The 10504-nt window shown below is 34.7% G+C and overlaps 1 protein-coding gene across 1 annotated transcript; it reads right to left on the bottom strand.

Annotated features, from left to right (window-relative positions):
• Positions 1-6443: 6443 nt before the first annotated feature.
• Positions 6444-7689, bottom strand: LOC136806768 (uncharacterized). The gene is made up of 2 exons (XM_067063352.1): positions 7191-7689; positions 6444-7057 (listed from the first exon to the last, which is right to left on the bottom strand). The coding sequence occupies exons 1-2, from the start codon at positions 7687-7689 to the stop codon at positions 6444-6446; spliced, it is 1113 nt and encodes a 370-aa protein (XP_066919453.1).
• Between the last annotated feature and the right edge of the window lie 2815 nt (positions 7690-10504).

The raw sequence follows: 10504 nt of genomic DNA, 5'->3' as shown, positions 1-10504 counted from the left end.
TTACATATCTGCGCAGAAATTTAATTACATATCTGCGCAGCTCAAAATTACATAGTTGCGCAAAATAATTACATACTTGCGCAGAAATTACATATCTGCGCAAAATAATTACATATCTGCGCAGAAATTACATATCTGCGCAAAAATTACATATCTGCGCATAACACGCGCGCATTAGTTTTACGAATTACGGGAAAGGTGTTTTGTTTCACTGACAATGGGGTTACCCTTGTCTAGAGAATCTAACAGTTCTTTCTGCGACCTAGCCTGGGAATCCAAGCTCATAATCTTAGAAAAAATAAAAAATACCTCACCTCACAAAGTTCTAAAATTATAGAGTTTGGTGCAGGTAGATTAGTCTGATACAGAATGTTATAAACAGTCTGTGTGTGAACCCTTGTTGACAGACTTGCTGAACTTTGGAAACCCAGGCAAACACACATAATCAACTTACCATAAAAACTCTTTCAAAACTACTAAAAACCACATCAAAACATCAGCCACATGTATTTAGACTTCCAGCCAACAGCCATTTTGTTTCGAAATGAATCTATGTTTTCATTTTCATTTGTTTTCCTTTTTTCTGCAAGGTCAGCTTTTTCCATGAATTATACGCGCGCATCGAAATTATCAAAATGCGCGCGAAGGTACTGTTAAGTAATACGCCGAAAACTGGCCAATCAGGTCGAACCTGCATTGCAGGGAAAAATCTCCCTGCAAGCGCGTTACCTGCGCCAAGCGTTAAACAAGCAGCAAAAATATCATAAACTAGACTGTGTAAAAAGTTTAACGCTTGGATTTCCAGGCTATCTGCGACCTAGACGATCGGCTTCCTCTAATACACATAGCAACAGCGCTTATTAGGAAGAAAGAAATTTTTCTTCGCAACTTTCTTCGCAACCACGTAACCATTAGAGAGTAGGTGATGTTCTTTTTCTCGCCGAGAGTCTCAGCTAAACGAGAGTAAATTTTTGTTGTTTCTCGCCCCATTCCACCAGTAGCGGAGAAAACAAGGGGAGTAAACGAACCGTGTTAAATTTGAAGAATGCGTTCACCATAACATTTATTTTTCTCCTTTTCGTTTATTTCAAAACACTTTTTGAGGCTCTGGTTGGCGTATACCCTTATATCAAAAAAGGCCAACTGTCCCTGCTTGCCAGGAAACCCTGTGCTTTAATGTCTAAACGTGCATTGTTTGAAATAATAGCTGAGCGTTCATTAAACTCCTCTCTAGCTGGCTCAACACAAACATCCTTGCATGTGTTACTCAGAAGGTTCGCCGTCAAATTTCGTAAATTATTACGATGAAGTGAAACAAATCCTCCTTTCTTTCCTTTTCTGATGTACTTACCTGTATGATCAGTCTTTCTGCCTATGTTTTAATTTTCTTCTATGGCGCGCGGAAGCGCCATTAAATACAATCTTTTTAAAACGATACCATCTCATTTAAAATGATTCTATCTCATTTGAAACTATACTATCTCATTTAAAACGAAAGTACGAAAAAAAAACAGAATCAGAATTTATCTCGATGAGCCAAATGAACTTTGCACACAGAGTACGCAAGGACGAGAGAGAAATGGAGCCAAATTGCTGATCTTCTTGGTGTTGCAGAAAGTACATTGAGAGAACATCGAAAACATTTTATGGACACTATATTGTGACCCTCAAGCTCCAACCCTAACCCTAACTGATTATAACTAAATCAGGATTTTCTGAAAACCTTGAAAAATCCAAAAGAAATTCTGGATATTAGTATCTTATTTTTTCTGGCTAACAGGGTTTTTTTTAAAAGAATATTCCGATGATTTATTCATTTTTGTTTATAGGCATATGGATGGCTTCCACAAATTCATACGTTGGAGGTTAGTTATTCATGGCTGTATAGATGGATACTCTCGAACCATTACTTTCTTGAAATTTTCTTCCAATAACCGTGCAGACACAGTACTGAATCTATTTTTGAATAGTTTACATCAGTTTCGTTGCCCAATAAGAATTCGTAATGATCATGGCATGGAGAATACAGCAGTTGCAAGATGGATGCTAGAAAGATTTGGTGTTGATAAGAAGCCGTTTATCACTGGTAGGTCAGTCCATAACCAACGCATTGAAAGATTATGGGTTGACGTAAAAGTGTATGTTGCTATCCTTTTTATAGATTTGTTCAGATCAATGGAAGCAATTGATTATCTTGATCCGGATAACGAGCTCCATTTGTTTTGTTTGTACTACATTTTCATTCCACGAATCAACAGGCCTTTAAATGAGTTTGCAAGTACCTGGAATAACCATCCTTTGAGAACAGAAGGAAATTTGACCCCCATTCAAGTTTGGACACGTGGCTTTTTTGAAACCGAGACACTAATGGAAGACACCTCGCTAATATATGAAGATTATGGAGTTGATAATTATGGGGCTGAGCCTGAGCTGCAAACAGACAACTATGTAGAAATTCCAGAAATAGATAACATATTAACAGAAGAAGAACAATATATCAGTGAAAATTTCAATCCCTTGATAAATGATTGAAATCATGGTGTAGATTTATATTTACGTTTGGCATATATCTAACTTGGTTTAGATTTTCAGTAGTTTAAAATTTTGTAAGATTTTTCAATTTATTAAAATCTAGTGCTTAATTTTCGAACTTGGGCTACACACACTCTTTTATATAAGGATATGTCACTCAGAAATCAAATTTTAGATATACATGAAGTGACACGATAATATAAAAAATTTAATACTTAAACATAACAATATTAAAAATTAACATAGAACTAATTTTAGCGAAAAGAAAATATGGCAAATTTAGTACCCTCCATAATTACCCATCTACCATTGAGTTACACAACTTGCACACTCTTGTTATGTTACAACTTGCACACCCATAACAAACAGGATGAGCTATAGTTTTTACAAGATGCTTAAATGATTGGTTATTTCTAAACAATAGGGATGATGCGTTCTTTAGAAAAAGTAATAAAATCGTTTGTCTCAACATTTAACGACCAACATGGTCATCAAAGAACTTGTAAAAACTCCAGCTTGACCCTAACAAACAGACCCATCTGGTCTTCATTTAACATTGCTTTAAAACCAAATAAAAACTGTTATTGCTTACATACGTTTTGACATTTTAGGAACAGACTGCTGTTTAAATTAATTATATCAAGAGTAATTAAGAAAGCGTGGACCTTGCCAAGACATGATAAAGTACTTTAATGTCAAGTGAATTTTCGCCATGTTAAGTTGTGATGTAAAATATATTTGAAAAATTGAATAAAAAGCTTTTCGGCTTACGCCATCATCAGTTATCATACAAGTAAAAAGAAAGTAACAAATTTATTGAAAAAATTGGAAAAAAAAATGTGAGTAATTAAAAGCAATAAAAATTTAAGTGACGATAAAATATATTACAGTATAGGGAATTATTAAAAAGCTATAAATATCATTAAGTCTCACGTGACTCCATTTCTGAAAAGCATAAGGCTACGAGTGTCTATTTGGTTATTGGCCCAGCCGCGCAGCGCAAGTGGGCCTTTAAAAAGCAACTGACCGAAAAGATTTTGGCTTTGTCGGAGCCTGTGCGCGCAATAAATTAACAAGTCCAGTAGTCCAGGCTAAACCAGCGGCCGATTTAGAATTTTTGCCTCGCCTACCCGCGCGATGTTTGACCTACTCTTAAATTGGATTGAATTGGTAGTAAAGTCAAATTTCATTCTCTTTATGGCAAAGTATTTTTTAAGGTTTTCAAGATGGATGGAGTCAGCTCAGGTCAGGGAGCAAGTAGGAGCATTTGGATGTTGGAGTTTTATATTTCAAGCTTGACAGAGACTTTTTTCACGTAAACTTATGTTGTAAGTCATTTAAGGATACTAAAATGCAGCTCATGTGTAAATTTGAATAAGTTTGGAATGTTTTTCATGATGCTACCCGTGAAGATGGTCAATTTCGGATTTTTCGCTCTAAAACGGTCGGTGGTTGGATTTTTCAAACCTGACAGAGAATTTTTTCAAGTAAACTTATGCTGTAACTCATTAAAGGATACTAAAATGCAGCTCATGTGTAAATTTGAATAAGTTTGGAATGTTTTTCATGATGCTACCCGTGAAAATGGTCAATTTTGGATCTATCGCTCTACATCTAAACAGTCGGTGGTTGGATTTTTCAAACCTGACAGAGAATTTTTTCAAGTAAACTTATGCTGTAACTCATTAAAGGATACTAAAATGCAGCTCATGTGTAAATTTGAATAAGTTTGGAATGTTTTTCATGATGCTACGCCGTGAAAATGGTTAATTTTGGATTTATCTCTCTAAACAGACGGTGGCTGGATTTTTCAAACCTGACGTAGAGAATTTTCCCAAGTAAACTCATGCTGTAACTCATTAAAGGATACTAAAATGCAGCTCATGTGTAAATTTGAATAAGTTTGGAATGTTTTTCATGATGCTACGCCGTGAAAATGGTTAATTTTGGATTTATCTCTCTAAACAGACGGTGGCTGGATTTTTCAAACCTGACGTAGAGAATTTTCCCAAGTAAACTTATGCTGTAACTCATTAAAGGATACTAAAATGCAGCTCATGTGTAAATTTGAATAAGTTTGGAACGTTTTTCATGATGCTACCCGTGAAGATGGTCAATTTTGGATTTTTCGCTCTAAACGGTCGGTGACTGGATTTTTCAAACCTGACGTAGAGAATTTTCCCAAGTAAACTTATGCTGTAACTCATTAAAGGATACTAAAATGCAGCTCATGTGTAAATTTGAATAAGTTTGGAATGTTTTTCATGATGCTACCCGTGAAAATGGTCAATTTTGGATCCATCGCTCTACGTCTAAACAGTTGGTTGTTGGATTTTTCAAACCTGACAGAGAATTCTTTCAAGTAAACTTATGCTGTAACTCATTAAAGGATACTAAAATGCAGCTCATGTGTAAATTTGAATAAGTTTGGAATGTTTTTCATGATGCTAAGCGTTAAATCGATATTTCTGAATTTTGGTGGTCAACATTTGACATTTGAAGTTTGTGAATTTATTTAAACCGATTTTTTCTTTCATACTAGTAACAAAAACATAAAGTAAATCTATTATATACATATATTGCGTTTCATTGCTGTTTTTTTTTGTTTTTTTTTCAGCCAATTTTCGAACTTATTTAACTTTTTGAATTTTCTGTATTTCAATCTCTGCCGAAAATGTGTGCATTAGAATTCTAAGATTCAATGTTTTCTTTCAAACCCTAAAATTGCAAAAATACGATTCCGCAAACATTGGTTCTTTTAAGGTATATACCCAATACAAACGACATTTGGTTATTGCCACGTCAGCTGGGCCTTCATGCCGCTTCGGCTTCTTGTTCAAACTAGGTCCTTTGGTAGTAATAAAGAATGCCTCCAAGATTTTTCTTTGTGTTGAGAATTTTGACGCGTTGAAGATTGATTTCCAAACAAAAGAGTGACCTGGGTTGTTGAGTAGGTGTTTAGGGGGTTCTGATTTATGATTGGGGTTCCCATGTTCAGTCCATCTAACTTCAACATTACGATTCGTTTCCCCGATATAATTCTCTCCACAATCACATAAACCCTCATAAATTTTGCAGGAGGGATGTGGATTTTTATCCTTTAACGTGAACAAAGTATTTACCTTCCTTGTTTTCCAAAATATTGAAAGTTTATAGCGATTGTCAGTGAAATTATTGAATTTGGTGAGGAAATATTTAGACAATTTTTCGTTCTCTTCGCAGTACGGTATTTCAAAGGAGAGCTTTAGTTTAGCTGGTACTTCAGTTTCGTTAGTTTGACTCGGTTGAGGTTGTGCTGATTGTTTATCTTCAAAGGTTTTTATCACACTAGCAATGAATGGCTTGGGGAAATCAGCACGAATGAATTTATCTGTAATGACTCTCTTTTCTCTCTCGAAATTAGTGGAGATCCTTTTTGCTCTTGCTAGATCTCTGTTGATGGCATCCCTTTTGTATCTTTTGGGAGCTTTGGAGGTCCAGTGGGCTGGAAGTTTAGCTGCTTATCTATGAACAGCAGTTTCAAAGGTGTTGTCAGGGCATTTTATCATTTTTGTGTCAAGGAATTTAGTCGGTTGAACTTCACACGTGAAACGTAGTTTTTCATGTTGGTTCAAGATTTCAAAAAGTTCATCTGGTTGATCCTTTCGCCGTCTATTTATAATATCATCTACGTAACGGTAGTAAAATGGTGGGTTTCTTGGTACAACAATTTCATTTTCTAACTTGGTCATACATATATCAGACAATATTACTGATAGTGGGCCACCCATGGTACATCCATCTATTTGCTTGTAAAACTTGGAATTGAAAATGAAAGTGTTTTCAGTTGTAAGTTTTGTGAGTAGACGTGTGAAAATGAGTTTGGTACATATGATGGGTAGTTTGTTTCGAGTATAAATTTCTTCTACGATTTAATTGATGGTGTCTATAATCGGGATATTGGTGAATAGTGATTCGACGTCATACGAAACGTATTCTTCATTTTCATTTAGTTTGGGTTCATCCAAGACTAATTTCGGGAAATCTTGCGTGTTTCGGATGATGAATTTGTTGTCACTGCAAAGAGGTTTAAGGTATTTTGCGATGACTTGTGCTGCTTTATAAGTGTAAGTTCCTGTTTGGGCAATAATTGGTCGAAACTTCAGGTTTTCGAGATTAATATCATTTAGGTTATCGAATTTATGAGTTTTTGCAGTACCATAAAGACGTGCTGGTTGACTGGAACTAGGGTACATGTCTTTGTAATGTTCGTATTTTGAAAGATTACGGCATAGAAAACTTTGAAACAGTTTTAAATCATCGAGTGTTGTATCATTGGAAGGTTCATAAACTTTATCCTGGATGCCTTTGTCGATCATTTGTTGCATTTTAGCATAATAGTCGGCTTTGTTCATGATGACGACACACGAGTCTTTGTCTCCTTTGACAATTGTTAAATTCGGATCATTCGTCAGACGTTTTAGGTTATGATAGGTGTAGTCTTTACTGGCATAAACGTTTTTAGTAAACATATCTGTATATGCCTCTAAGAAATTCATGAAAATTCTCACGTTGATCATGGTTTAAAGTCGAGGTAACTTTACCAGCGATTTCTTCGAAACTCACAGCAATAAGACTTTTTACGTGTTTATTTTTGTCAACAAAACAATGATCTAAACCATACGACAGTTGCTTTTGCTCGATTGGTGATAAGACGTTGTCTGAAAGGTTGATAACAGGTATATCATACTTTTTCCAGGTTTCGGTAGACTTTTGTGATAAATTATTGAGTTTCTTGTTTTTCGTTTTAAATGATTCAATTCGACGTTTATTCAGGGATGCTTGGATTCTTTTCAACAACAAGTTTGAAAACAGGCGACCAAAAGACGATCTCAAGACATTTACCTTATCATTTAACTCGGTACAAACGTTTTTCAAATCGCTAACATGTTTGAATAAATGTTCGTAAAGTAACTTCTTTTCCGTTTCATGTTTCAGTCTTGATGACACAAATTGTCCCTTGATTTGGACGAATTTCGGTGAAACATCCATAAATATAGCCTTTTTAATAAAACCAATACTTGCAGCAAATTTATGCATCCTCAGAAACAAAACAAATAAATCGGAGTGGAGGTTGGCGATCCTTCTTGGTAGATGAGTTAAGTGAATTTTCGCCATGTTAAGTTGTGAAGTAAAATATATTTGAAAAATTGAATAAAAAGCTTTTCGGCTTACGCCATCATCAGTTATCATACAAGTAAAAAGAAAGTAACAAATTTATTGAAAAAATTGGGAAAAAATGTGAGTAATTAAAAGCAATAAAAATTTAAGTGACGATAAAATATATTACAGTATAGGGAATTATTAAAAAGCTATAAATATCATTAAGTCTCACGTGACTCCATTTCTGAAAAGCATAAGGCTACGAGTGTCTATTTGGTTATTCAAACTAGGTCCTTTGGTAGCAATAAAGAATGCCTCCAAGATTTTTCTTTGTGTTGAGAATTTTGACGCGTTGAAGATTGATTTCCAAACAAAAGAGTGACCTGGGTTGTTGAGTAGGTGTTTAGCGGGTTCTGATTTATGATTGGGGTTCCCATGTTCAGTCCATCTAACTTCAACATTACGATTCGTTTCCCCGATATAATTCTCTCCACAATCACATAAACCCTCATAAATTTTGCAGGAGGGATGTGGATTTTTATCCTTTAACGTGAACAAAGTATTTACCTTCCTTGTTTTCCAAAATATTGAAAGTTTATAGTTTATTGTCAGTGATTGTCTTTATTGCTACCAAAGGACCTAGTTTGAATAACCAAATAGACACTCGTAGCCTTATGCTTTTCAGAAATGGAGTCACGTGAGACTTAATGATATTTATAGCTTTTTAATAATTCCCTATACTGTAATATATTTTATCGTCACTTAAATTTTTATTGCTTTTAATTACTCACATTTTTTTCCCAATTTTTTCAATAAATTTGTTACTTTCTTTTTACTTGTATGATAACTGATGATGGCGTAAGCCGAAAAGCTTTTTATTCAATTTTTCAAATATATTTTACTTCATAAAAATTTCTGTTTAATACTTTTTCGAGATAGAACTTTTACTTACATAATATTGCATATATTACATTCGAGCACTATTGAAAATATTAACCATACATTGCATTGCTAACATATATTACAAAATGCATTTAAATACTCTCAGTCAACATGAGAGATGTCCAAAATCAAATTGGGCAAAATCATTCAACTGCCAATTATATAAATAATGAAAATGTAAAATCGCTTTTTTCCTGCATACACGTTGGAATGCAAATTAAGCTTTAATATCAAAAAGTTTAATAGATACATGCTTCTATATAAAAGAACAATTTAATTTGGACTGATGCTTAATAGTTCTTATAGCTCCATCAGAAACTGCCATATGATTCATCCATTCGCTTAATGAAATATGTACCATTTTCAGGCGTGCTTTCTTAGCTTCCTTCATGAACAAATCGCCTAGTGGGTATTCCTTGGCATTGGTTCTCAATTTCCAAACCGTCATTTGATTCGGCCAGTTTATGGGTGTACTTCAAAAAATCTTGGTGGAATTAATTTTTTTTGTTCTTTTTGCTCTTATGCCCTGGTGTTTATCTAAAACAATGAATATTCGAGAGTGGTTTGTTTCCATGTAATTTTTCATTTCATTTCATATAGTCTGTTAAAGACAAAAACCGCGTTTAGATGAAAATTTAGCTCAGTAGAAGGTAGTGGCTATGTTCACTCCAAGTTTTCGAAAATTTTGGGCGTTTGAATTGTTGAGCAGTACAGTTGACTATACGATACGCTGCATTTATTCGATGATAAGTCACCGTCAACAAGAAACTCTCATAATTAGCGCTCTACTATTCGATACGTCCCTTTTTGATTAAAATCCTATTATAGTTGAAAATCGAATTAGAGAGTGTCAACTATAGCATCGTTGACATAACGTACCAAAACTACAAATATTCGGCGCCAGTTTGAATGGATTTTATTAGAAGTAAAGATTTTTAATTCTCTCACCTGTAAGCAACAACCAAGTCAAGGTGTAGTTCCAGTAGCAAGAGAAATCATTCCAGCATAATGACCTCTGCTAGAATAAATCGGTTCAAGGCCTTTGTAGGATATATATTTTTTTCGACGATGGATTAAATGGACTTCCGGGTTTTTTAACACTGGACATCATAAATTACCCCATGGACATGGTTTCTCACAACCCCCCCCCCCCCCAGGTACGGTCTTTTTCTGTAATAGACCAATAGAAGTAGACTGGAGTCGTTTATAATGCGTGTGATACTAATAATACCAATAATACATAATGATAATACGGGATTTAGTTTGTATAAACGACTGGAAGAATCCGGTGTTCCAGCCTTATAGATACAGGGGCTAGCTACGCAGAAACTTGCGTAGCGAGAAAACAATTTATCAAGCAATAACAAACTCTCAAAACAAAATCAACTCAAATGAAAAACTTTAAATACACAAATCCACACACATGTTTTTCTCAAGAATTATTTTGAGCGGGAAAAAGATTATAATTGCAAATATTGACACTTTTCTTTTGTTTGGAGTTAGTGCACAAAGGTTTCTAGACGACTAAAATTGTTCCCTTTATTACTTTTTGCTTTATTTCTGCTATGTAAGAATTAGTCGTCTAGCTTGCTAGACTACAATAGAAGAGATATTCTCCCTCTTTATTGGGTAGTATTTTGCTATTTTTATGAAGTATGTATCCTCAGCAATAAAAATTATTTCTTCTTCAGTAGCTTCCCTTTAATAGATTTTCAAACCAAGGTCATTTTTATCACAGCCACCTTCCCTCTTCCCGTTTCTCAAGTTATAAAATTTCTTCCACAAAACCATAACCCGATTCATAACCCGATTCGTAACCCGGAGCGTAACCCGATGCAAATAAAAAAATATACCTACTTCTTCGTGGCTGATTCCCTGAACCATCGAA

The sequence above is a fragment of the Clytia hemisphaerica genome, unplaced genomic scaffold, assembly GCF_902728285.1.
Source record: "Clytia hemisphaerica strain Z4C2 unplaced genomic scaffold, Clytia hemisphaerica genome assembly, whole genome shotgun sequence".
Taxonomy (NCBI): Eukaryota; Metazoa; Cnidaria; class Hydrozoa; order Leptothecata; family Clytiidae; genus Clytia; species Clytia hemisphaerica.
Note: the sequence above shows the minus strand (reverse complement) of the source record. Positions and strands in the feature narration are given on the sequence as shown.

Excerpts from the sequence above, each read along its gene's own strand:
- LOC136806768 (XM_067063352.1), bottom strand. The coding sequence starts at position 7,689 with ATGGCGAAAATTCACTTAACTCATCTACCAAGAAGGATCGCCAACCTC. Across the intron at positions 7,058-7,190 it reads GCAAAAGCAACTGTCGTATG|AGGCATATACAGATATGTTT; the intron begins GTTTAGATCATT and ends TGAATTTCTTAG.